The sequence below is a fragment of the Syngnathus typhle genome, linkage group LG16 (assembly GCF_033458585.1).
Source record: "Syngnathus typhle isolate RoL2023-S1 ecotype Sweden linkage group LG16, RoL_Styp_1.0, whole genome shotgun sequence".
Lineage (NCBI taxonomy): Eukaryota > Metazoa > Chordata > Actinopteri > Syngnathiformes > Syngnathidae > Syngnathus > Syngnathus typhle.
In genome coordinates this window covers 525,426-552,176 of record NC_083753.1, presented here as the reverse complement: position 1 = coordinate 552,176, position 26,751 = coordinate 525,426, and the positions used below count along the sequence as shown (strand labels likewise).

Sequence of the window (26,751 nt, the reverse complement as noted above, 5' to 3'; positions counted from 1 at the left end):
TATGACACCAAGTATGAAATTGACCAATTTCATTTATTGCATTATGATTCATATTCGTATCACATCATTGATATTATATGAAATGGTATTCATTTGGCAAAAAGGTTTGGCCTCAGATGATAGCAGCAGCGAGTGCTGCCGCACCTCCTGCAGCCGCTCCTGCAGCGCCCACAGCTGCAGAGGCCGCAGCCGGTATACCAGCCATGCCTACAGAAAAGTAACATTGCATTTATCTACTCTAGTCTAGTGTAACTTTAATAGCACAGCAAAAGTATCAAATATAAAGTGTGAAATTGCATGGTTTTTCCGCGGCTTACCGGCAGGCTGCAAGGCACCCACCGCGCACCCTGTCGCCACCCCTTCTCCGTTGGCGATTGCTGCGGTGGACATCATGCTCGCAGCGATGGAACTTGCCGCTATCACAGCTGAAGTAAAGCCGACAGCTCCCAGGGCCACCGGAGCCAGGACCACCGCACCCGCTGAATCAAAAGTTAAATCAGCCACATTAGTGCACGTCCACAGAAGGCTGCATAAGCCCAAAATATGTTTTGATTATGCCAAATACATCTTACTTGCGCCCGCAGCACCCAGAGCAAGAGCCGTCACTGCAAACGAAAACACACGCATGTTAAACTATTTTCTGTTATAATGGGGTGTAAAGAGCGAGCGATACTTACGCAATCCCATGTTGTCTTTTCTGTCCTTATGTGGATGGATGTGTGTACTTTCAGCCAGCAGGCTCGATATTTAAGTGAGTCCGGTGTCAAACAAAATGTCAATCTGCTACGCCCCCAAAATCTGAAAAGCTTTGCATTTCTTTCAGGAGAAACGAATCACATGGGCGACGGCCCGCCTCAATAAAACAAATTTTGACCATTGTTCTATGTATGAACTGTGCAGTAATCTTTTAAAAGGGAAACCATTTGGTATAAAGTAATGTAAACAAAAAAATCTGTGGGAGTGATAATCCAAATATATAAAGCAAACATATGAATCCATCAATTCATTCTCAGTTCTGCTTGGTCTTTGTGGGGGTGCCTATCCCAGCCAGGTGACAAACATTCACACTAATGGGCAATGTAGATTCTGTAATTCATTTAACCAGCAACTTTTTGAAATGTGACAGCTGACTCTATACAAGAAGACCGGAGCCTCTGGGAAGGGGATCATCTAACCAGTGGTCCACCCTGGCTAGCTTTATTATCATTTGATGACACGCTTTATTATCATTTGATGACACGCTGATTGGTAATCGCTTTATGGGGCGTAATATTAAATAAATATTAAATTAAATAAATAATCAATGTTGAACAGAGGGTGTGTTTTTACCGAAGTCAAATTCCTTGTTTGGCACGCTCGAACATGGCGAACGCCTGTAAGTTTGTTTTGTTAAATAAAGAGCCGTTTACCAAACCCACGTCTTTCCTTGAACTTTGTTAACGCTACAATGTAGTTATATAGTAGATCTGTGGAATAACGACGAGGCTGACGTCAGGGCACACGTGCGGCGATGTTGACAAAGGACGAGGAATTTGATCAATGGATTTAATGATTTAGAGTGCACAAATGGTTTGATAACATTATTGCTTATATAATAGTTATTTGATATATAATTTATATATCGTTATATGGTCCTGTGGAATATTTTGAAGTGCAAGAGCCGTCAGCGGCGCGCACGCATTGTTGACAAAGGACGATTGATGGATTTAATGAATTGGAGTGACGTAGATGGTTTTATTAACCTGTTATTTATGTAATAGTTTTTTGAATAACTCTGAATTTTACGTCAGGGCTGTTCTCAGCTCTTAGTTTGTGTTTATGTCACGTTAACATACCTATCGTTTAGCCTGTTGTTGCTCACGTGTTGCGACGCTGCGTCAGCAGCGCGGCGGTTGTTTACATAAAGGACAAAGATTGACTCGAAGAGCTGCTGCTGACGCGACGTTGCGCTGCTGTCGTCACTTGAAATTCAAATTACAGTAATCGCTTGCTACATTGCGGTTCGTTTATCGCGGTATCACTTGAAAAAAAAAACCATATATAAGTCGCTCCTGAGTATAAAAGCCCCCCCACCCCACCCAAACTATGAAAAAAAATGCGACTTATTGTCCAAAAATTACGGTACTCAGAGTCTACGTAGTGACTTGGTGAGTTTTTCTCTTAGTGCCAAAGACTTACTTTTCCCTAACTGCTCACATTTGCTACTGAAAGTTGAAGCTCTTCACCCTTTACAGAAATGAACTATTCCAAAACACAGGAAAAGACACTCCCTTTTGTACTACTTTACAATTACCGTATTTTTCGGACTCTAAGTCACACTTTCTTTTTTGTGGTTTGCGCTTTCACTCAACTACGACTTGTGTGTATTCAAATTAGAGCTCAGACTGGCACCCAAAACCCTCATTCCTTAATTGTGTAAAGTATTTGGTAACTGGCAAAAGACAGTCAAAAGAGGGGAAAAAAAAAGTAGTAGTAGTCATGGCAATGAATAAGCGTGAGCTATTGCTAGTTTAGCTTGCCGCCAAGTACATTTCTGTATGCACCCACAATTCGGGAACGGGGATTTTGGGTACGAGTCGGAGTTCTACTCTTCTTGGTTTGTGTAAAATAATTCCTCCCCCAAAATGAGATTCACACTATGAAGTGGCAGTGCGAAAAATACGGTACAAGAGTTTTTGGCTTGATTATGTTTGTATGCATGCTGCTGTCAAGCAAGCAATTGTTGTCCGACTGCCCTTAGAGCAGTGGTCACCAAACTACGGCCCGCGGGCCGGATAAAAAATCGATAAAAAGTCGTACAAAAGATCGAGGTAAACGGACCAACATCTCGGATCTCGCCTAAGAATTGCCACAACAAATTTTACTCCAGACTATGAGGCACTAGCAAACTTTAACAAAAAAGACAGCGGTGTCTACAAGCCTACTGGAACCTATACAAAAGGATTATAAGGAAGGAACACAAGAACTTTAAGAGACTGCTCATATGTGTCAGAGAGATTCTGCTCTGACAACTGAGCTGAACTTTTATCTGTTAGGATTGTGCATGGCACAACAAAAAGTTAATGTTCAATGGCTTTTTTTTCTATGAAGAACCCAGAGAGAGTTATTTAGTTATTATTTATTTCCTGTTTTTTCTGTGAAGAACTCAGAGAGGGTTATTTAGTTATTATTTATTTCATTAATAGTGTTATTTGTTTCCTGACTTTTTTTCTGTAAAAAAACTGGAAAGGGTTATTAAATAACCGTTATTTGGTTATGTGTGGCTTTCTGGAAAACAATAAAAAATTTAAGCTCCCCTACGATTGTCACACTTTTTCTGTTACAAACTGACACCGGCCCCCCATCAGAGAAGGGAAAGGGAAGGGTGAGGAGAGCAGAGAGGATCATCGGGGCTCCTCTTCCCTCCATTCAGGACTTGTCATCCCTGCGCTGCGTGTCCCGAGCCCGTAATATCATTAGTGACCCATCACACCCCAACCAAGGACTGTTCTCCCTGCTACCCTCTGGGAAGAGGTTTCGCAGCATCCGCTGCAGGTCTACCAGGTTCTGCAATAGTTTTTTCCCTACTGTCGTCAGACTGTTGAACAGTCAACCTAGCATTCCCCTGCGCACTTTGTAGATACTGTTTTTGTATCCTTCATTGCTGCACTTTATATTTATCTTATCTTATTTCATATTTATATAGAAATGTCACTTTTTATCCAGGCGAAATGTCATTCCTTTGTTGAGAGCCGTATGCAACGTAATTTCGTTTTGTGTACACTGAGTGTTTACAAAATGACAATAAAGTCTGTCTAAGTCTAAGTCTAAAAAATATGTGGCCCTCACAGGAAAAAGTTTGGGGACCCCTGCCTTAGAGCCTCCCTTACAAAGGCAGTATACTAAAAGGCCTGAGCCCTGGGCAGCACATAACCATAACACTGCATGTTGTCCATCTTTGTCAGAAAAGGCAAAATGGTCTGCTGCTGCTGCTGACCAGTTGCGTAAAGCTCTGCTCTAAATGTCTTGCAGTGTTACTTACAGTGAACCTCTGCAACAGCAGAACAGAGAGCATTGCTCTTCAACTGAACCCTCGCATGAAATCCAGCACATTCATCAGGAACTCATACCTGAATGAATCCTGGGGTCAGGAGGAGCGGGAGTTGGTCTTTTTCCCCCTTTCTCCTGGAGAGTATTTTGAGGTAAACTACACTGTTGTATTTCTTGAAAAATAAAAGGCTTGACAAATGTTTCTTCTCCTCCTCTGCCAGGCACACCAGCCTCTGGACCATGTAAAATATACACTCAGTGAACGGTTCGAATAGAATGCGATTTGTGGACATTTGTTGCAGAAGAAAGGAACCATATTTGGATACTCAAAAGGGTGGCAGTTACAATTAAACTATTTGATTCCTGCTAGAGGGTCATGATTAGATATTAAAAATAATGAAAGCACCATTTAGAATGGCAGATCCCTATTATAAGTACAGTCTGATTGTAACAATTCAAATTAATGCTCTTCCCTTTTGCTGTAGGGCCCACTGAAGGGATTCCTGGAGGCTTTGGGAAAACTACAATAGACGTTTTTTGACAAGGGCCTACACATGGACTGCCCTATCCGCACCTACCTGGTCACGGCTCGCAGTGCCGCCAGTTCCGGTACCAGAGCCTTAAAAACGCTTCGGTCGTGGGGTTTGGAGATTGATGAGGCACTCTTTCTAGCAGGAGCACCCAAAGGCCCCATGCTAGAGAAGATCAGGCCGCACCTTTTCTTTGACGATCAGATGTTTCACGTGGAAGGGGCGGCCGAGCTTGGCACCGTGGCCTGTCATGTTCCCTACGGCATTGCACAGAGACTTGCAAAGAAATGACTCTGTTACCAGATTGATCAAGAAGCCCTAAATATAATTATGTAGAGGAAACTCCTTAGGTATAATGGTGGAAATGCTCTGAAATGTAAAAAAACAAACAAACATTTATGCTAATGTCAATTAATATCATTACACTAAAACAAAAAAGCTATTTTATTTGCAGAATTGTCTGTCTATAATGTTTGTCTATCATAAATGTGTTAAATATCAGTTTTTATAGTTTTATTTTAATCTTGCACATCGGTGACATGTACTTGTGGTTGATTAACTTATGACAAATCTAGATGTTGTGAGATTTAAAAAAGGTATGTTCGTCTCATTACAACAGAACAGTTTCCACATCGTTATTGACTTTTAAATTCTCCAAGCCGTCTCGTCTAGTCTTGCTTTGACTTTTATCTGCCTTTAATCAGCAAAATCAAACATGCTCAAATGTACCACAGACTATTATGACACCAAGTATGAAATTGACCAATTTAATTTATTGAATTAGGATTCATATTCGTATCACATCATTGATATTATATGAAATGGTATTCATTTGGCAAAAAGGTTTGGCCTCAGATGATAGCAGCAATGAGTGCTGCCGCACCTCCTGCAGCCGCACCTGCAGCGCCCATAGCTGCAGAGGCCGCAGCCGGTATACCAGCCATGCCTACAGAAAAGTAACATTCCATTTATCTACTCTAGTCTAGTGTAACTTTAATAGCACAGCAAAAGTATCAAATATACAGTGTGAAATTGCATGTTTTTTCCGCGGCTTACCGGCAGACTGCAAGATAGCCACCGCGCTCCCTGCCGCCACCCCTCCTCCGTTGGCGATGGCGGCGGTGGACATCATGCCCGCGGCCCAGGAACCTGCCGCTATCCCAGCTGAAGTAAAGCCGATAGCTCCCAGGGCCACCGGAGCCAGAATCACCGAACCAGCTGCATCAAAAGTTAAACCAGCCACATTAGTGCACGTCCACAGAAGGCTGCATAAGCCCAAAATATGTTTTGATTATGCCAAATACATCTTACTTGCGCCCGCAGCACCCAGAGCAAGAGCCGTCACTGCAAACGAAAACACACGCATGTTAAACTATTTTCTGTTATAATGGGGTGTAAAGAGCGAGCGATACTTACGCAATCCCATGTTGTCTTTTCTGTCCTTATGTGGATGGATGTGTGTACTTTCAGCCAGCAGGCTCGATATTTAAGTGAGTCCGGTGTCAAACAAAATGTCTATCCGCTACGCCCCCAAAAGCTTTGCATTTCTTTCAGGAGAAACGAAACTTCCCTTCATCTACTGGGAGCCTTTTCATTGGATAGGAGGTTAGTTTCGTTTTTCCGGAAGAGACTCAAAGCCTGACGTCACATGATCATCATCAAATGGGCGACCGAAGAGACGGCCCGCCTCAATAAAACAAGTTTTGACCATTGTTCTATGTATAATAGGGGTGTAACGATTCATCGATACACATCAATTAATCGATATAATGCTCTACGGTTTATTGGCATTGATGCTAAACGTAAACATCGATTTATATCGTCGTGTTTGACCTCGGACATTAGACGCGACTTTATTTTGAAATCCAGTTCACTGTTGCTTGCTTCCTTTTTCTGGGAGCAGTGGCGCGGCGGCGTGTTGTGTTGTGAGCAGAGCAGGCACGTGAAAGGGGAGTCGACAACTAGTACGCGGCTCCTGGGCTGGTGCTATGGCTAGTGTCCAAAAAGACGAGGAAATTGGCTCCCCTTTAGGCTTCAAGTCATTCGTTTGGAAGCAAGATGGCTCAACGGACAAGACACGTGCAGTTTGTAAATCCTGCCATGCGGTGATCAAATATTCAGGGAGCACAAATCTCGCCGCACATTTAAAGAAACAACACGACATCAAAGTTCAGTGTTAAAATAAGCACTTTGTATACTACAATACTCTTGTAATTTCCTAAATAAAGAGTTTTCAGTACCTTGTTGATTTTGCGTATGAATTGTTATAAATCAGGATATTGTTCTATATTTTTTATTTAAAAAAAAATTTAGATCGTAGAGCACTATATCGTGATATATCGTGAATGAATCGCAGCAGGCTTTAAGATATCGGCAGATATCGTATCGTAGTCCTTTGTATCGATATGATATCGTATCGTGACAAAACCCGCGATTTACACCCCTAATGTATAGCCTGTGCAGGAATTCTTCATTGCATTTTTTAAAAAGGAAACCATTTGCCATTGTGATAGTAATTCAGGTATATAGTAATATCAACAAAAACAATCTGGGGGAGTGGTAATCAAAATATATAAACAAACATTAATCCATCAATTCATTCTCAGTTCTGCTTGGTCTTTGTGGTGGTGCCTATCCCAGCCAGGTGACTCCTGGCCAGGAGGCAGGGCACATCGTGAACTGAAGGGGATCATCTAAGGAAACTACCTAGGTATAATGGTGGAAATGCTCTGAAATGTAAAAAAAACCAAAAAACATTTATGCTAATGTCAATTAATATTATTACACTAAAACAAAAAAGCTATTTTATTTCCAGAATTATCTGTCTATAATGTTTGTCTCATAAATGTGCTAAATATCAGTTTTTATAGTTTTATTTTAATCTTGCGCATAGGTGACATGTACTTGTTGTGGTTGATTAACTTATTACAAATCTAGATATGTGAGATTTAAAAAAGGTATATTCATCTCATTACAACAGAACAGTTTCCACATCGAAGGTTTGGCCTCAGACGAATCCAGCAAAGTATGCTGCCGCACTTGTTGCAGCTGCACCTGCAGCGCCCAGAGCTGCAGAGGCCGCAGCCGGTATACCAGCCATGCCTACAGAAAAGTAACATTGCATTTATCTACTCTAGTCTAGTGTAACTTTAATAGCACAGCAAAAGTATCAAATATAAAGTGTGAAATTGCATGGTTTTTCCGCGGCTTACCGGCAGCTCCCAGGGCCACCGGAGCCAGGGCCACCGCACCCGCTGCATCAAAAGTTAAATCAGCCACATTAGTGCACGACCACAGAAGGCTGCATAAGCCCAAAATATGTTTTGATTATGCCAAATACATCTTACCTGCGGTCGCAGCGCCTACAGCAACAGTCGTCACTGCAATCAAAAACACACGCATGTTAAACTATTTTCTGTTATAATGGGGTGAAAAGAGCGAGCGATACTTACGCAAGTCCATGTTGTCTTTTCTGTCCTTATGTGGATAGATGTGTGTACGTTCAGACAGCAGGCTCGATATTTAAGTGAGTCCGGTGTCAAACAAAATGTCAATCTGCTACGCCCCCAAAATCTGAAAAGCTTTGCATTTCTTTCAGGAGAAACGAAACTTCCCTTCATCTACTGGATAGGAGGTTAGTTTTGTTTTTCCGGAAGAGACTTCAAGCCTGACGTTACATGATAATCATCACATGGGCGACCTAAGAGACGGCCCGCCTCAATAAAACAAGTTTTGACCATTGTTCTATGTATAACCTGTGCAGGATTTTTTTAAAAAAAGGAAACGATTTGCCATTGTGATAGTAATTCAGGTATAAAGTAATCTAAACAAAAAAAATCTGTGGGAGTGGTAATCCAAATATATAAAGCAAACATATTAATCCATCAATTCATTCTCAGTTCTGCTTGGTGAACAGGTTTGAGGAGATTCCATTGTGAGGACTCAGAACAGGGACATCACATGGCCAGGGGTGGGTGGGGGAGCAGCGCTAGGGCCTAAAATCAGATGTGACACATTAGATAATGATTAGAATGTAAACTGTGGCTGGCACAATAACACCGTAACTACTCAATATCAGCATGAAATAGAATTCAAAAACTCCGATTTTTGGGAGATCATATCCCATTAATTGTTGTTATTATACGTAGGTTTAGTAATTCTTAGGAAGCTGCTTCTGTTTACTTTGAATGTCTTTGGGCTGTGCCTTGCCTGTTCTGTAATGACATTGCCTGACCATTTTTCAGTAGAAGACCACGAGATCATGGAACCTTTGAACAATAATTCTAGTTACCAACCATTATCGATCCAGCAACTATGACAAAGTACATAAAAAATCTATTTAACATACTTCACCTTAAAGAGAAAGCTGCGATGCAGCTGTCTTTCAAAAATAAATGACTCAATGCTTACTTGTAGGCGCTAAAGCAGCTCCAGCAGTCCCTGCTCCAGGAGATGGAGCCAGGATGTGCATGTTCGGGTTTACGTCATAACCAATCGTGGTCCGAGCAGGGGATGGATAAAGCATAGTTCCTACAAATTATGACCCAAATTGCAAGTTGAAATTGTATAGTTTTACCTGTACTTTAGATTGTGATAGGGAAAAAATAATAAACATAAAGAAATATTACCGGCTGGAACAGATGAAGTGCCTGATGAGACATAATAAAAATTATATTCATTGGAATTCATTGTTTTTATGTGGGAGAATATAACTGAATTCAGAAACTAGTTAGCAATTTTTATTTGGAATATGCGCAACCATTTTTTGAAGTACTTTAATCCTACAAATCATAATTGACAAACGCGTTTCTTACCTCCCATATCGACTTCCTTTTGTTTTCTCTTTTTCTCTTAAGCAACCAGAAATCGTTTTGACCAAGTGCAAAGCTGCTGCACTCCGTTTTTAGTCGTTTAGGTTTGTGTTGGGTGGGCGATGACGGGTCGTTTCCACTGCTCTGATTGGCTCTCTGAATTGGGGTCGGGGGCAGTTAGGGGGTAATCGGATATCTGGTGAAACCAAAAGTGAAAGTGTCTCCAGAAGGCCAAATACGTTGCTGTCTCGTTCTTTCTAATATACTCTAATGCTCACTGAAAATCCAGCCAGTCTGATCTTTATGATCATCATATCCAGGCACTGTAATGCTGCCTTGTTATCAACTTTGAATGTTTAGTCATTTCTGTATGAGCTTATGGTATTTGCAAGGTTTTACCTATTGTTAATGTGTCTCTATAGATTCAAGCAGTACAAAGAATGTGTATTTTTGATTGCATATGCTCATACTGTTTAATACTGTCTCTCAGTGCAGAGGAGTAATTAAAGCATGGAGATGTGAGCATTTATTACCAGCTTACAGAAAAAGCACAGTAACCTTCAATAATTGTTTACAAAGTAAAACATTTTCATTTCATTAGACATTTTTGTGGGAGGAAGCCTGGTACGGCTGATAAAGAGTTCAACAAGTCCACTGACGTCAACAACATTCCTATGTCCGTTGGAAATTTCCACTGTTCTCCATTTTGTTTTTTTTGAAGGACTTGTTTTCTTCACGGCAGCTTCTGAGTTATGTATATCATGATAACATTCCAAAGGCCTCATTATCAAATAGTCACTTTTGTTTCAACAAGTGACCATTTCTATGTTAATCAAATAATTACTGTCTCCACCAGTGAACAAAAAAAATATTCTTTCACTTGCAGTGAAATGGGACCAAACTGTTGTTAACAGTGCAAGAATTAAAGCATGCAAGGAGTCTAAATGTACCCATAAATTTAAGTATTTAACCTCTTGGCCTGTTTAACTGAATAAAACGCTGATATACTAGTCGCAGGAAGTCATGTTTTATTCTGTTATTTGGAAGGCAACAGGTGGCTACAGAGCTTATGATATCTTCTATCATCTAATGGAAGAGCATTTCACAAATGTCACAAAGACATTTATTGCCCCTTACAACTCCACATCAGGAAAAAAAAAAGTGAAGACTACATATTATACATTCATAGGCAACAAAGAATCAGTCCTGTAGTAACAAAAGATTTTTTTTTTTTTTTAAAGTAAGGCAAGTATACAAGTTGATGATTCCACATATGAGTCACAGTTGAATGTCACAAACAAGTTAGAAAGAAAGAAAACCAATGACGTCAAGGGAACCCTCCCGGGCCCATCGAACTCATCGGGCCTGGATTTAATGCAGGTGAACCTACAAAACGAGATCACACTTTAGTATACTAAAAAGATTAAATCAAACAATTTAAAGGTCAAAGGTGATGCCCGCACCTATTGTTGCCTGCTTGGGTGCTAAAACTCAGACGGCTGCCATTTTGTCTACAATTTGACCATAATGTGTCATGGTAAACCAAAAGTGTACCTTGAAATGGTGTCAATCCAGTGTTGGCAGGTGGGGTTACAACAAGGGGGCTCGGTTGGGGATAACCGATCGTCGTGGCAACCGGGGGCGCAAACAGAACAGGATTTACAGCTGTAAAAAGAAGTAACAAAAGTTATTTTGTGCATTAGTTTCTGAAATTTAATGGTAATTTTCACAGTAAACTTTACCTGGTGCAGGAGAGGGAAGACCTACAAAAAAGAATATGTTTCATTTTGATTTATATTGAAAAAGCTGCTCCTGTGCCTGTCGCTACTCCAGCGTTGACCACAGCAGTGACGCCCACTGCAGCTGTGTAGCCAATAGTGGCAACAGCAACGGGAACAAAAATAATCCCATTTTCTTTGTGTTGTTTTCAGGTCTGGAAAACGCCTTGGCTTGACCTGAAATTTTCACATTAAACACTAGCTGCCTTGCCAGGCATTTATAACGGTATGGCTGGCGAATGCAATTGGTCAGAAACACCAGACAAAGCTGATTGGCTCGGAGGACTGTCAATGTGGTGTCGCAACAGGGTGGGGCAAGGGGCGAGCTGGGTGGTCCCAGTTTGGCTGTCTTTAGAATCAGTGCCATTTCAACAATTCGATTCAATTGTGTCTTTCAAATCACACTTATGGTTGACTGCCGTTCCACACGGATTTTGTTGTTTTAACAAGCGCTTCCGGTCACGTGTCAGATGTGCGCATGCGTGTCTCTGGAAGCTTGCATGGCATCAATTTGCACGACTGTGACCTCAATTTAGCGCTGGGTGAGATAAGGGGTGATTTTGATCGCATAACTTAATTCGCTCCATTGTTTTGTCTTGAAGCAGTTGTTTGTAGACCGAAACAGGAAGCTCAATGTCGGTGGCAAACGCGAAGCTAAGTGTCCTAAAGCCGGTGAGATGTGTGGTGAATGGTCTCTGTTGTTTCACTGGTCTCCAAAAAACACTCGGTGGACGATGGCTGGCCCGGGTAAGGAAGCACTTGGGTGACACACGGCTGATTGGGAAAATATTTTATTCAACCAATGTCAAAGTGATGTCCCTCCAAAAGTTAGAGTGGACCCAAGAGCAAAGATGTTTCAGCTCTCGACAGCCAAGATGTTTGCTTCAAAAAAGGCCCTCGCGCTTCTTGCTCTTGCCCCTTGCGCCCTTTGCGCCCTTTGCGCCCTTTGCGCCCTTTGCGCGCCTTCTCTCTATCTGTTCTCCCCCATCATTTGTACCTCGTAAGACAACAGCTGCGGTTTGAGTCTCACTCTACTGGTTACTTCCGATGCCCTTAAAAGGGCATGGACAAAGGTCTTCCTGGTCACAGACGAATGGCCCTTCCATATTCTAAGTACCTACACATTACTGAAACTAGAGCTTCTCTGTACCGCAAAAATAGCTTAGGGTCTTCTCACTGCTGCAAGGTTGCCATTTAAGGTGACATACAGTGACGCATAGAATCCAAAATTTACCTCAGATGCGTAATGCCTATATTATTATTATTGTTGCAACCTGCAAGTCTATGTCCCAGTACGGCTATCAGATAGATCAAATATCAGATAAGTGGGAAGTGTTTGCTTTAAGATTCACTAGACGCAGATACATACTAGTCTTGTTGCCAATAACGCTAATAACTGTGTATTTTGTTATTTCCCCAATATTAAGTGGTCTAACCCAATGGTCCCCAACCACCGGGCAGCGGACCGGTACCGGTCCGTGGGTCACTTGGTACCGGGCCGCCAAGCCGCACAGAATTTTTTTTTTATCGTTGATCAATTAATTCAGGTCAAGACACTGGTCCCGGTCACGTGACATGTTTCCCCAGTCGAGCCCGCAAAGCTAATATGTGGCGACAGGCTAACTAACCAGGCAATGAAGCATTCAAAACTGCTTCAACACATGGAGAACAAGCATCCTGCAATAAAAGACAAACCTTAATCACTTCGGGTGTCATTGTCTCCGATTACGTCTAGATGGGACCGGTTCGTTTCTGAGAAACAAACTCAGTGCTCCAACTAATTCAACGTAATGGTGAGTTTTATTTTTATCATTTGTACTTGTTTTTATGTCAGTCGTATAATTTTATTTCATCGTATTTATATATTTATTATAAATGTATTATTTATTTATTTATATAAATGTATCATTTATTTATATAAATGCCGGTCCGCGAAAATATTTCTGACATGTAACCGGTCCGTGGCGCAAAAAAGGTTGGGGACCACTGGTCTAACCTGTCCACCTCAGGTGATCCCATATACAGGATCTATTCCTGGAGGCCTGCATCCTGGAGAGATCATCATCATTCAGGGCACTGTACTATCAAATGCTGACAGGTGAGCTGTGACAAACACAACGGTTGCATTTAGATGCACATACAGAAACTCAAATCAATTGTTTCAATAGCCAAGCGTGGAAGTAAACACAACCATTTCAAGGCACACTACCAAACAAAAATGTCTCCGGTGGTTACACAGGTTAACTAACTTCTGCCATCTAGTGGGGGAGCATTTAATTGTTCTGCCTCTGACAGACGTCACAGAAATGTGTAGTACAGTAGCTAAGTCCTCGACAGGCTGAGGAAGTGAAAGAATCTTCACTCAGTATGTACACAAAAATAGTGAGTGTCAAAGGTCAGCACAGTCCTGTTCAGATGCCACGTTTTGTGATCCCCCCAAAAAAACTAGACCAAGACAAACCATGTGTAAATAATATCTAAATAATAAAGAATATATAATATCTTAGATGTGTAATGCCTTGGCGTGCATGGCCGGACTCGGACTCGGTGCTGATTTTGACTGACAAAAAAATTAAAAAACGTTCCATTTTATTTTCATCATGCTGCTGAGAATGCGCGTAGGAATACTGTCCACAGCCCTGCTTGCTTGTTATGAAGACAAATTTAGTTGTTAATTATTAATAAATTATTCAAATTTAGCTGCCTGCGTGCGTGCACGTACAAGACCCACAATGCCCCGCGCGCAGCCAAATTGGAAGAACCAGCCGCGGTTCTCCCCTGCCGCGGTAGCGCGCACGCCTTATTTGGAAAGCGAAAAACCGATGTCGTACGGCGTCAGCACTATGTTGTTTTCAATAAAAACATTAAGAACTCACGTTTGCGTTAGTCAATTTTATTTTTTATAAAGAATTATTCTCATTTGATGTCTTTAAAATTCATCCGCGTTCTGCCATTGAAGCGGGGTGCATTCTAACGCTAACCCTAACCCTAACCTGAATGAATCCTGGGGTCAGGAGGAGCGGGAGTTGGTCTTTTTCCCCTTTTCTCCTGGAGAGTATTTTGAGGTAAACTACACTGTTGTATTTCTTGAAAAATAAAAGCCTTGACAAATGTTTCTTCTCCTCCTCTGCCAGGCACATCAGTTCAAGCTGGCGGTGAACAGCTTGCACTTGTTTGAGTTTAAACACCGGGTTCAGGACCTGAGCACCATCGACCTGCTGGAGATAATGGGAGACCTGGAGCTTATGGATGTCAAACTGTGGTGATCTAGACAGTTGCTTTACTTGAGTTTCATCACACACATTTATTTTAGAAGTTGTGTTGATGTGACTTCAGTCTTTTAAGATGTGTTCAGACTGCAGGCTTATCTGATTCTAATCTGATTCCTTCTCAAGTCTCAATTTTCGGGCTGACTCTCCGCACTGTTTTTAGCAAGTATTGTTGTGTTTTGTCTTTTCTACGTTTCTCCACCCACATTCACAAAAACAAGACATGAACAAGAGATTCAGGAAAAAACACACATAGGATGAAATAAAACAAAATTCAACCAAACAATGCAAAAGTCAACCAAAACACAGATCATGACACTTTGTCTTTTCTACGTTTCTCTTTGATTCTCTTTCAGATTTATTGATCGAGCGCTTCTGCATGACTGGAGGAAACAGTCCTATAGGTTACTTGAAAGCTTACCACACAAACTTGTACCTTTCTGCTGACTCCACCAAGGTGAGAGAAGCATTGGAAGAAGGTCCGTACAAAGCCATGAAAGTAGTATATTACTAATGGCTTGAATTAAATAAAGGCTATAGCTGTGTTTGTGTATTAGGTATTGCAGCAGCCACCATGTTCACCCCGGAGAAGATGAAAGAAGTGTCGGACACTCAGCTTCGCGTGGCCTTTGACGGAGACGCTGTCCTTTTCTCAGATGAGTCGGAACGCATTTTCAAGGCCCACGGACTGGACAAGTTCTTTGAGCACGAGAAGGCTCACGAGAACAAGCCTCTGGACCATGTAAAATATACACTCAGTGAACGGTTCGAATAGAATGCGATTTGTGGACATTTGTTGCAGAAGAAAGGAACCATATTTGGATACTCAAAAGGGTGGCAGTTACAATAAAACTATTTGATTCCTGCTAGAGGGTCATGATTAGATATTAAAAATAATGAAAGCACCATTTAGAATGGCAGATCCCTATTATAAGTACAGTATGATTTTAACAATTCAAATTAATGCTCTTCCCTTTTGCTGTAGGGCCCACTGAAGGGATTCCTGGAGGCTTTGGGAAAACTACAAAGGAAGTTTTTTGACAAGGGCCTACGCATGGACTGCCCTATCCGCACCTACCTGGTCACGGCTCGCAGTGCCGCCAGTTCCGGTACCAGAGCCTTAAAAACGCTTCGGTCGTGGGGTTTGGAGATTGATGAGGCGCTCTTTCTAGCAGGAGCACCCAAAGGCCCCATGCTAGAGAAGATCAGGCCACACCTTTTCTTTGACGATCAGATGTTTCACGTGGAAGGGGCGGCCGAGCTTGGCACCGTGGCCTGTCATGTTCCCTACGGCATTGCACAGAGACTTGCAAAGAAATGACTCTGTTACCAGATTGATCAAGAAGCCCTAAATATAATTATGTAGAGGAAACTACTTAGGTATAATGGTGGAAATGCTCTGAAATGTAAAAAAAAACAAAAAAAAAACATTTATGCTAATGTCAATTAATATCATTACACTAAAACAAAAAAGCTATTTTATTTCCAGAATTGTCTGTCTATAATGTTTGTCTATCATAAATGTGTTAAATATCAGTTTTTATAGTTTGATTTTAACCTTGCACATCGGTGACATGTACTTGTGGTTGATTAACTTATGACAAATCTAGATGTTGTGAGATTTAAAAAAGGATTCGTCTCATTACAACAGAACAGTTTCCACATCGTTATTGACTTTTAAATTCTCCAAGCCGTCTCGTCTAGTCTTGGTTTGACTTTTATCTGCCTTTAATCAACTAAATCAAACATGCTCAAATGTACCACAGACTATTATGACACCAAGTATGAAATTGACCAATTTCATTTATTGCATTAGGATTCATATTCGTATCACATCATTGATATTATATGAAATGGTATTCATTTGGCAAAAAGGTTTGGCCTCAGAATAGCAGCAATGAGTCCTGCCGCATCTCCTGCAGCCGCACCTGCAGCCGCACCTGCAGTCGCTCCTGCAGCGCCCACAGCTGCAGAGGCCAGAGCCGGTACAACAGCCGCACCTACAGAAAAGTAACATTGCATTTATCTACTCTAGTGTTACTTTAATAGCACAGCAAAAGTATCAAATATAAAGTGTGAAATTGCATGGTTTTTCAGCGGCTTACCGGCATACTCCAAGATAACCACCGCGCTCCCTGCCATCACCCCTCCTCCGATAGCTCCCAGGACCACCGGAGCCAGGGCCACCGCACCCGCTGCATCAAAAGTTAAATCAGCCACATTAGTGCACGTCCACAGAAGGCTGCATCAGCCCAAAATATGTTTTGATTATGCCAAATACATCTTACCTGCGCCCGCAGCGCCCGCAGCAATAGTCTTCACTGTAATCAAAAACACACGCATGTTAAACTATTTTCTATTATAATGGGGTGAAAAGAGCGAGCGATACTTACGCGATACTTCCATGTTGTCTTTTCTGTCCTTATGTGGATGGATGTGTGTACTTTCAGCCAGCAGGCTCGATATTTAAGTGAGTCCGGTGTCAAACAAAATGTCAATCTGCTACGCCCCCAAAATCTGAAAAGCTTTGCATTTCTTTCAGGAGAAACAAATCACATGGGCGACCTAAGAGACGGCCCGCCTCAATAAAACAAGTTTTGACCATTGTTATATGTATAACCTGTGCAGGAATTTTTTTAAAAAAGGAAACCATTTGCCATTGTGATAGTAATTCAGGTATACAGTAATGTAAACAAAAAAATCTGTGGGAGTGGTAATCCAAATATATAAAGCAAACATATTAATCCATCAATTCATTCTCAGTTCTGCTTGGTCTTTGTGGCGGTGCCTATCCCAGCCAGGTGACAAACATTCACACTAATGGGCATTGTAGATTCTGTAATTCATTTAACCAGCAACTTTTTGAAATGTGACAGCTGACTCTATACAAGAAGACCGGAGCCTCTGGGAAGGGGATCATCTAACCAGTGGTCCACCCAGGCTAGCTTTATTATCATTTGATGACACGCTTTATTATCATTTGATGACACGCTGATTGGTAATCGCTTTATGGGGCGTAATATTAAATAAATATTAAATTAAATAAATAATCAATGTTGAACAGAGGGTGTGTTTTTACCGAAGTCAAATTCCTTGTTTGGCACGCTCAAACATGGCGAACGCCTGTAAGTTTGTTTTGTTAAATAAAGAGCCGTTTACCAAACCCACGTCTTTCCTTGAACTTTGTTAACGCTACAATATAGTTATATAGTAGATCTGTGGAATAACGACGAGGCTGACGTCAGGGCGCACGCGCGGCGATGTTGACAAAGGACGAGGAATTTGATCAATGGATTTAATGATTTAGAGTGCACAAATGGTTTGATAACATTATTGCTTATATAATAGTTATTTGATATATAATTTATATATCGTTATATGGTCCTGTGGAATATTTTGAAGTGCAAGAGCCGTCAGCGGCGCGCACGCATTGTTGACAAAGGACGATTGATGGATTTAATGAATTGGAGTGACGTAGATGGTTTTATTAACCTGTTATTTATGTAATAGTTTTTTTAATAACTCTGAATTTTACGTCAGGGCTGTTCTCAGCTCTTAGTTTGTGTTTATGTCACGTTAGCATACCTATTGTTTAGCCTGTTGTTGCTCACATGTTGTTGCGACGCTGCGTCAGCAGCGCGGCGGTTGTTTACATAAAGGACAAAGATTGACTCGAAGAGCTGCTGCTGACGCAACGTTGCGCTGCTGTCGTCACTTGAAATTCAAATTACAGTAATCCCTTGCTACATTGCGGTTCGTTTATCGCGGTTTCACTTGAAAAAAAAAAACATATAAGTCGCTCCTGAGTATAAATCGCCCCCCACCCAAACTATGAAAAAAAATGCGACTTATTGTCCGAAAATTACGGTACTCAGAGTCTAGTGACTTGGTGAGTTTTTCTCTTAGTGCCAAAGACTTACTTTTCCCTGACTGCTCACATTTGCTACTGAAAGTTGAAGCTCTTCACCCTTTACAGAAATGAACTATTCCAAAACACAGGAAAAGACACTCCCTTTTGTACTACTTTACAATTACCGTATTTTTCGGACTCTAAGTCACACTTTCTTTTTTGTGGTTTGCTCTTTCACTCAACTACGACTTGTGTGTATTCAAATTAGAGCTCAGACTGGCACCCAAAACCCTCATTCCTTAATTGTGTAAAGTATTTGGTAACTGGCAAAAGACAGTCAAAAGAGGGGGAAAAAAAAAGTAGTAGTAGTCATGGCAATGAATGAGCGTGAGCTATTGCTAGTTTAGCTTGCCGCCAAGTACATTTCTGTATGCACCCACAATTCGGGAACGGGGATTTTGGGTACGAGTCGGAGCTCTACTCTTCTTGGTTTGTGTAAAATAATTCCTCCCCCAAAATGAGATTTACACTATGAAGTGACAGTGCGAAAAATACGGTACAAGAGTTTTTGGCTTGATTATGTTTGTATGCATGCTGCTGTCAAGCAAGCAATTGTTGTCCGACTGCCCTTAGAGCAGTGGTCACCAAACTACGGCCCGCGGGCCGGATACGGCCCACGGGACCGTTTAATCCGGCCCGCCAACCCTGAACAAATTGTATTATTAAACTTTTTTTTCTTGGTCATTTTGCCTGCAATGACTGCGTTTCCCCAGTAGATGGGGAAGCGCTCGCCTGCGCATTTACTACCGGAAGCCGTGTCAGAAAGCTCGGTGCACACTCACAAGTGCGTGTACGTACTCAGTAGTACGGACATGGCGCACTGGCGCTCTATTTGTATCAGTCCCGAATTTAAAGCATGGGCTGTGACGACACCATTCTTGTAATTCGCGCGCTGAGCTTTCAGATGCAGTTTTGCGCTAAAGCCACCCACAAACCTTCCCCTGGAATCCTCCCATTAAAATGAGTCGCCCAAGGAAAAGCAAGGTGGACACAGTGCTGAGCGTTTAAAAGAGAGTGGCCAATTTGGCTCGACGTACGCGACGTGACGTTCAGCCACATGAACGTCAACATCAACCCGTCACAGATAGAGGTAAACGGACCAACACCTCGGATCTCGCCTAAGAATTGCCACAACAAATTTTACTCCAGACGCACTAGTGTTAGAAAAATGTATATATATATATATGTTATCATGCGTTCTCTAATCAATGCTTTACCGCAATATTACTGCAATATATGCTTGCTGTTTGGCCTTGCTGTTTTTATGATGTACCACAGAAGGACAGTTCCTTTCTAACAAAGACCACTTTGTTAGACAACATGCCTCATTGCTGTCCTGCACCCCAGATGAACCTCCAAGTGACCATTAAAGTCAGGGTTTTTCCTAACTATCTTTATCGTAGGATTAGGTTGGAATGTATATAATCAGTAATAAATAACTTAGCTTGTTGCATCCTACACAATGTCGTAAAACTTCCCTTGCTATGTTTTAACTAGAGGTCAAAGGTTTTTTCTTCTGTATCCAGTCCACTCAAACTCCTCTTCCCAGATGTTCTTATCAGTATGTAAACACCTAGTGATTTTTTGCTTACGAGACAAAGCCCACATGCTTTCCTCCTCCCTTAGTGGCTCATGTCTCACACTGTGGGTAGGGCAAATCCAAATAAAAAGAGCGGGAGTGCCTACAGATATTTTAGTGTGTGTAGAGATTGTATTAAGCTATCTGTACTGCACTCCTCGCGAGAAAAGACTTAATATTCTGTCTCACTTGTGGTTTGTTTGCTGTTGCTCTTCTCTTAATAGTTATTCAGTCATCAAAATAAACCTGACAACTAGCAAACTTTAACAAAAAAGACAGCGGTGTCTACAAGCCTACTGGAACCTACAAAAGGATTATAAGGAAGGAACACAAGAACTTTAAGAGACTGCTCATATGTGTCAGAGAGATTCTGCTCTGACAACTGAGCTGAACTTTTATCTGTTAAGATTGTGCATGGCACAACAGAAAGTTAATGTTCGATGGCTTTTTTTTCTATGAAGAACCCAGAAAGAGTTATTTAGTTATTATTTATTTCCTGTTTTTTCTGTGAAGAACTCAGAGAGGGTTATTTAGTTATTAATTATTTCATTAATAGTGTTATTATTTGTTTCCTGACTTTTTTTCTGTAAAGAACCTAGAAAGGGTTATTAAATAACCGTTATTTGGTTATGTGGGGCTTTCTGGAAAACAATCAATTTTTTAAGCTCCCCTACGATCGTCACACTTTTTCTGTTTTTTCTGTTATGTGGCCCTCACAGAAAAAAGTTTGGGGACCCCTGCCTTAGAGCCTCCCTTACAAAGGCAGTATACTAAAAGGCCTGAGCCCTGGGCAGCACATAACCATAACACTGCATGTTGTCCATCTTTGTCAGAAAAGGCAAAATGGTCTGCTGCTGCTGCTGACCAGTTGCGTAAAGCTCTGCTCTAAATGTCTTGCAGTGTTACAGTGAACCTCTGCAACAGCAGAACAGAGAGCATTGCTCTTCACCTGAACCCTCGCATGAAATCCAGCACATTCATCAGGAACTCATACCTGAATGAATCCTGGGGTCAGGAGGAGCGGGAGTTTGTCTTTTTCCCCTTTTCTCCTGGAGAGTATTTTGAGGTAAACTACACTGTTGTATTTCTTGAAAAATAAAAGGCTTGACAAATGTTTCTTTTGTTGTCAGATTCTCCTCCTCTGCCAGGCACATCAGTTCAAGCTGGCGGTGAACGGCTTGCACTTGTTTGAGTTTAAACACCGGGTTCAGGACCTGAGCACCATCGACCTGCTGGAGATAATGGGAGACCTGGAGCTTATGGATGTCAAACTGTGGTGATCTAGACAGTTGCTTTACTTGAGTTTCATCACACACATTTATTTTAGAAGTTGTGTTGATGTGACTTCAGTCTTTTAAGATGTGTTCAGACTGCAGGCTTATCTGATTCTAATCTGATTCCTTCTCAAGTCTCGATTTTCGGGCTGACTCGCCGAACTGTTTTTAGCAAGTATTGTTGCGTTTTCGTTCAAGATGTCTATTGTTGAGCAAAGAAAACAAAGATGTGGAGTAATAGTTGGTTCTTTATCGGCAAGATCTTGGGTTGCTTCACGGCAGTCAGTACAAGTGCACTTCAGCAGATGAGAACAACCCAAGATCTCACAAAAACAAGACATGAACAAGAGATTTAGGAAAAACACACATAGGATGAAATGAAAGGAAATTGAACCAAACAATGCAAAAGTCAACCAAAACACAGATCATGACACTTTGTCTTTTCTACGTTTCTCCACCTACATTCACAAAACCAAGACATGAACAAGAGATTCAGGAAAAACCACACATAGAATGAAATAAACCAAATTCAACCAAACAATGCAAAAGTCAACCAAAACACAGATCATGACACTTTGTCTTTTCTACATTTCTCTTTGATTCTCTTTCAGATTTATTGATCGAGCGCTTCTGCATGACTGGAGGAAACAGTCCTATAGGTTACTTGAAAGCTTACCACACAAACTTGTACCTTTCTGCTGACTCCACCAAGGTGCGAGAAGCATTGGAAGAAGGTCCGTGCAAACTGCAAAGCCATAAAAGTAGCATATTACTAATGGCTTGAATTAAATAAAGGCTATAACTGTGTTTGTGTATTAGGTATTGCAGCAGCCACCATGTTCACCCCGGAGAAGATGAAAGAAGTGTCGGACACTCAGCTTCGCGTGGCCTTTGACGGAGACGCTGTCCTTTTCTCAGATGAGTCGGAACGCATTTTCAAGGCCCACGGACTGGACAAGTTCTTTGAGCACGAGAAGGCTCACGAGAACAAACCTCTGGACCATGTAAAATATACACTCAGTGAACGGTTCGAATAGAATGTGATTTGTGGACATTTCTTGCAGAAGAAAGGAACCATATTTGGATACTCAAAAGGGTGGCAGTTACAATAAAACTATTTGATTCCTGCTAGAGGGTCATGATTAGATATTAAAAATAATGAAAGCACCATTTAGAATGGCAGATCCCTATTATAAGTACAGTATGATTTTAACAATTCAAATTTATGCTCTTCCATCTTGCTGCAGGGCCCACTGAAGGGATTCCTGGAGGCTTTGGGAAAACTGCAAAGGAAGTTTTTTGACAAGGGCCTACGCATGGACTGCCCTATCCGCACCTACCTGGTCACGGCTCGCAGTGCCGCCAGTTCCGGTACCAGAGCCTTAAAAACACTTCGGTCGTGGGGTTTGGAGATTGATGAGGCGCTCTTTCTAGCAGGAGCACCCAAAGGCCCCATGCTAGAGAAGATCAGGCCGCACCTTTTCTTTGACGATCAGATGTTTCACGTGGAAGGGGCGGCCGAGCTTGGCACCGTGGCCTGTCATGTTCCCTACGGCATTGCACAGAGACTTGCAAAGAAATGACTCTGTTACCAGATTGATCAAGAAGCCCTAAATATAATTATGTAGAGGAAACTACTTAGGTATAATGGTGGATTTCCACCATTATAATTTTTTTTTATGTTTTATTTATGTAAAAAAAAACAAAAAAAAAAATTTATGCTAATGTCAATTAATATCATTACACTAAAACAAAAAAGCTATTTTATTTCCAGAATTGTCTGTCTATAATGTTTGTCTATCATAAATGTGTTAAATATCAGTTTTTATGGTTTGATTTTAACCTTGCACATCGGTGACATGTACTTGTGGTTGATTAACTTATGACAAATCTAGATGTTGTGAGATTTAAAAAAAGGTATGTTCGTCTCATTACAACAGAACAGTTTCCACATCGTTATTGACTTTTAAATTCTCCAAGCCGTCTCGTCTAGTCTTGCTTTGACTTTTATCTGCCTTTAATCAGCAAAATCAAACATGCTCAAATGTACCACAGACTATTATGACACCAAGTATGAAATTGAGCAATTTCATTTATTGAATTAGGATTCATATTCGTATCACATCATTGATATTATATGAAATGGTATTCATTTGGCAAAAAGGTTTGGCCTCAGACGATAGCAGCAATGAGTGCTGCCGCACCTCCTGCAGCCGCACCTGCAGCGCCCACAGCTGCAGAGGCCGCAGCCGGTATACCAGCCATGCCTACAGAAACGTAACATTGCATTTATCTACTCTAGTCTAGTGTAACTTTAATAGCACAGCAAAAGTATCAAATATAAAGTGTGAAATTGCATGGTTTTTCCGCGGCTTACCGGCAGACTGCAAGATAGCCACCGCGCTCCCTGCCGCCACCCCTCCTCCGTTGGCGATGGCTGCGGTGGACATCATGCCCGCGGCCCAGGAACCTGCCGCTATCCCAGCTGAAGTAAAGCCGATAGCTCCCAGGGCCACCGGAGCCAGAATCACCGAACCAGCTGCATCAAAAGTTAAATCAGCCACATTAGTGCACGTCCACAGAAGGCTGCATAAGCCCAAAATATGTTTTGATTATGCCAAATACATCTTACTTGCGCCCGCAGCACCCAGAGCAAGAGCAGTCACTGCAAACGAAGACATACGCATGTTAAACTATTTTCTGTTATAATGGGGTGTAAAGAGCGAGCGATACTTACGCAATCCCATGTTGTCTTTTCTGTCCTTATGTGGATGGATGTGTGTACTTTCAGCCAGCAGGCTCGATATTTAAGTGAGTCCGGTGTCAAACAAATGTCAATTTGCTACGCCCCCAAAATCTGAAAAGCTTTGCATTTCTTTCAGGAGAAACGAAACTTCCCTTCATCTACTGGGAGCCTTTTCATTGGATAGGAGGTTAGTTTCGTTTTTCCGGAAGAGACTCAAAGCCTGACGTCACATGATCATCATCAAATGGGCGACCGAAGAGACGGCCCGCCTCAATAAAACAAGTTTTGACCATTCTACTATGTATAATAGGGGTGTAACGATTCATCGATACACATCAATTAATCGATATAATGCTCTACGGTTTATTGGCATCGATGCTAAACGTAAACATCGATTTATATCGCCGTGTTTGACCTCGGACATTAGACGCGACTTTATTTTGAAATCTAGTTCATTGTTGCTTGCTTCCTTTTTCCGGGAGCAGTGGCGCGGCGGCGTGTTGTGAGCAGAGCAGGCACGTGAAAGGGGAGTCGACAACTAGTACGCGGCTCCTGGGCTGGTGCTATGGCTAGTTTCAAAAAAGAAGAGGAAATTTGCTCCCTTTTAGGCTTCAAGTCATTCGTTTGGAAGCCCTTTGGATTCCAAAGAAAAGATGGCTCAACGGACAAGACACGTGCAGTTTGTAAATCCTGCCATGCGGTGATCAAATATTCAGGGAGCACAAATCTCGCGGCACATTTAAAGAAACAACACGACATCAAAGTTCAGTGTTAAAATAAGCACTTTGTATACTACAATACTCTTGTAATTTCCTAAATAAAGAGTTTTCAGTACCTTGTTGATTTTGCGTATGAATTGTTATAAATCAGGATATTGTTCTATATTTTTTATTTAAAAAAAAAATTAGATCGTAGAGCACTATATCGTGATATATTGTGAATGAATCGCAGCAGGCTTTAAGATATCGGCAGATATCGTAGTTCTTTGTATCGATATGATATCGTATCGTGACAAAACCCGCGATTTACACCCCTAATGTATAGCCTGTGCAGGAATTCTTCATTGCATTTTTTAAAAAGGAAACCATTTGCCATTGTGATAGTAATTCAGGTATATAGTAATGTCAACAAAAACAATCTGGGGGAGTGGTAATCAAAATATATAAACAAACATTAATCCATCAATTCATTCTCAGTTCTGCTTGGTCTTTGTGGTGGTGCCTATCCCAGCCAGGTGACTCCTGGCCAGGAGGCAGGGCACATCGTGAACTGAAGGGGATCATCTAAGGAAACTACTTAGGTATAATGGTGGAAATGCTCTGAAATGTAAAAAAAAACAAAAAACATTTATGCTAATGTCAATTAATATCATTACACTAAAACAAAAAAGCTATTTTATTTCCAGAATTGTCTGTCTATAATGTTTGTCTCATAAATGTGCTAAATATCAGTTTTTATAGTTTTATTTTAATCTTGCGCATCGGTGACATGTACTTGTGGTTGATTAACTTATTACAAATCTAGATATGTGAGATTTAAAAAAGGTATATTCATCTCATTACAACAGAACAGCTTCCACATCGTTATTGACTTTTAAATTCTCCAAGCTGTCTCGTCTAGTCTTGCTTTGACTTTTATCTGCCTTTAATCAGCAAAATCAAACATGCTCAAATGTACCACAGACTATTATGACACCAAGTATGAAATTAACCAATTTCATTTATTTAATTAGGATTCATATTCGTATCACATCATTGATATTATATGAAATGGTATTCACTTGCCAAAAAGGTTTGGCCTCAGACGAATCCAGCAAAGTATGCTGCCGCACTTGTTGCAGCTGCACCTGCAGCGCCCACAGCTGCAGAGGCCGCAGCCGGTATACCAGCCATGCCTACAGAAAAGTAACATTGCATTTATCTACTCTAGTCTAGTGTAACTTTAATAGCACAGCAAAAGTATCAAATATAAAGTGGGAAATTGCATAGTTTTTCCGCGGCTTACCGGCAGACTGCAAGATAGCCACCGTGCTCCCTGCCGCCACCCCTCCTCCGTTGGCGATGGCTGCGGTGGACATCATGCTCGCAGCGATGGAACCTAACCCTATCCCAGCTGAAGTAAAGCCGATAGCTCCCAGGGCCACCGGAGCCAGGGCCACCGCACCCGCTGCATCAAAAGTTAAATCAGCCACATTAGTGCACGTCCACAGAAGGCTGCATAAGCCCAAAATATGTTTTGATTATGCCAAATACATCTTACCTGCGCCCACAGCGCCCGCAGTGCCTACAGCAACAGTCGTCACTGCAATCAAAAACACACGCATGTTAAACTATTTTCTGTTATAATGGGGTGAAAAGAGCGAGCGATACTTACGCAAGTCCATGTTGTCTTTTCTCTCCTTATGTGGATAGACGTGTGTACTTTCAGCCAGCAGGCTCGATATTTAAGTGAGTCCGGTGTCAAACAAAATGTCAATCTGCTACGCCCCCAAAATCTGAAAAGCTTTGCATTTCTTTCAGGAGAAACGAAACTTCCCTTCATCTACTGGATAGGAGGTTAGTTTTGTTTTTCCGGAAGAGACTTCAAGCCTGACGTTACATGATAATCATCACATGGGCGACCTAAGAGACGGCCCGCCTCAATAAAACAAGTTTTGACCATTGTTCTATGTATAACCTGTGCAGGAAACGATTTGCCATTGTGATAGTAATTCAGGTATAAAGTAATGTAAACAAAAACAATCTGTGGGAGTGGTCATCCAAATATATAAAGCAAACATATTAATCCATCAATTCATTCTCAGTTCTGCTTGGTCTTTGTGGCGG

General features: G+C 41.5%; 4 protein-coding genes across 11 annotated transcripts; 2 read left to right on the top strand and 2 right to left on the bottom strand.

Annotated features, from left to right (window-relative positions):
* Positions 1-14: 14 nt before the first annotated feature.
* On the bottom strand, positions 15-26,737 carry LOC133169322 (interferon alpha-inducible protein 27-like protein 2A). 4 transcript variants are annotated; one of them, XM_061301438.1, is made up of 4 exons: positions 26,300-26,737; positions 7,907-7,939; positions 318-479; positions 15-207 (listed from the first exon to the last, which is right to left on the bottom strand). In XM_061301438.1, exons 1-4 carry the CDS (start codon positions 26,307-26,309, stop codon positions 113-115), a joined length of 300 nt encoding a protein of 99 aa, XP_061157422.1. In that variant the 5' UTR covers positions 26,310-26,737; the 3' UTR covers positions 15-112. The 4 variants fall into 4 exon arrangements, with proteins under 4 accessions (XP_061157422.1, XP_061157419.1, XP_061157423.1 ...); XM_061301435.1 differs by lacking the exons at positions 7,907-7,939; positions 26,300-26,737 and adding exons at positions 16,706-16,738; positions 16,811-16,999; XM_061301439.1 differs by lacking the exon at positions 26,300-26,737 and adding an exon at positions 8,012-8,554.
* LOC133169314 (cytosolic 5'-nucleotidase 1A-like) lies at positions 14,261-15,908 on the top strand. 3 transcript variants are annotated; one of them, XM_061301422.1, is made up of 5 exons: positions 14,261-14,410; positions 14,774-14,896; positions 14,975-15,159; positions 15,403-15,526; positions 15,593-15,908. In XM_061301422.1, exons 1-5 carry the CDS (start codon positions 14,398-14,400, stop codon positions 15,736-15,738), a joined length of 591 nt encoding a protein of 196 aa, XP_061157406.1. In that variant the 5' UTR covers positions 14,261-14,397; the 3' UTR covers positions 15,739-15,908. The 3 variants fall into 3 exon arrangements, with proteins under 3 accessions (XP_061157406.1, XP_061157405.1, XP_061157404.1); XM_061301421.1 differs by having other exon boundaries at positions 15,590-15,908; XM_061301420.1 differs by having other exon boundaries at positions 14,267-14,410; positions 15,403-15,908.
* Positions 21,037-23,001, top strand: LOC133169315 (cytosolic 5'-nucleotidase 1A-like). Of its 3 annotated transcripts, none has more exons than XM_061301426.1 (5): positions 21,037-21,182; positions 21,792-21,914; positions 22,000-22,184; positions 22,428-22,551; positions 22,618-23,001. In XM_061301426.1, the coding sequence occupies exons 1-5, from the start codon at positions 21,170-21,172 to the stop codon at positions 22,761-22,763; spliced, it is 591 nt and encodes a 196-aa protein (XP_061157410.1). In that variant the 5' UTR covers positions 21,037-21,169; the 3' UTR covers positions 22,764-23,001. The 3 variants fall into 3 exon arrangements, with proteins under 3 accessions (XP_061157410.1, XP_061157409.1, XP_061157408.1); XM_061301425.1 differs by having other exon boundaries at positions 22,615-23,001; XM_061301424.1 differs by having other exon boundaries at positions 22,428-23,001.
* On the bottom strand, positions 23,255-24,522 carry LOC133169323 (interferon alpha-inducible protein 27-like protein 2A). The gene is made up of 4 exons (XM_061301440.1): positions 23,918-24,522; positions 23,813-23,845; positions 23,558-23,719; positions 23,255-23,447 (listed from the first exon to the last, which is right to left on the bottom strand). The coding sequence occupies exons 1-4, from the start codon at positions 23,925-23,927 to the stop codon at positions 23,353-23,355; spliced, it is 300 nt and encodes a 99-aa protein (XP_061157424.1). The 5' UTR covers positions 23,928-24,522; the 3' UTR covers positions 23,255-23,352.
* Positions 26,738-26,751: the final 14 nt, after the last annotated feature.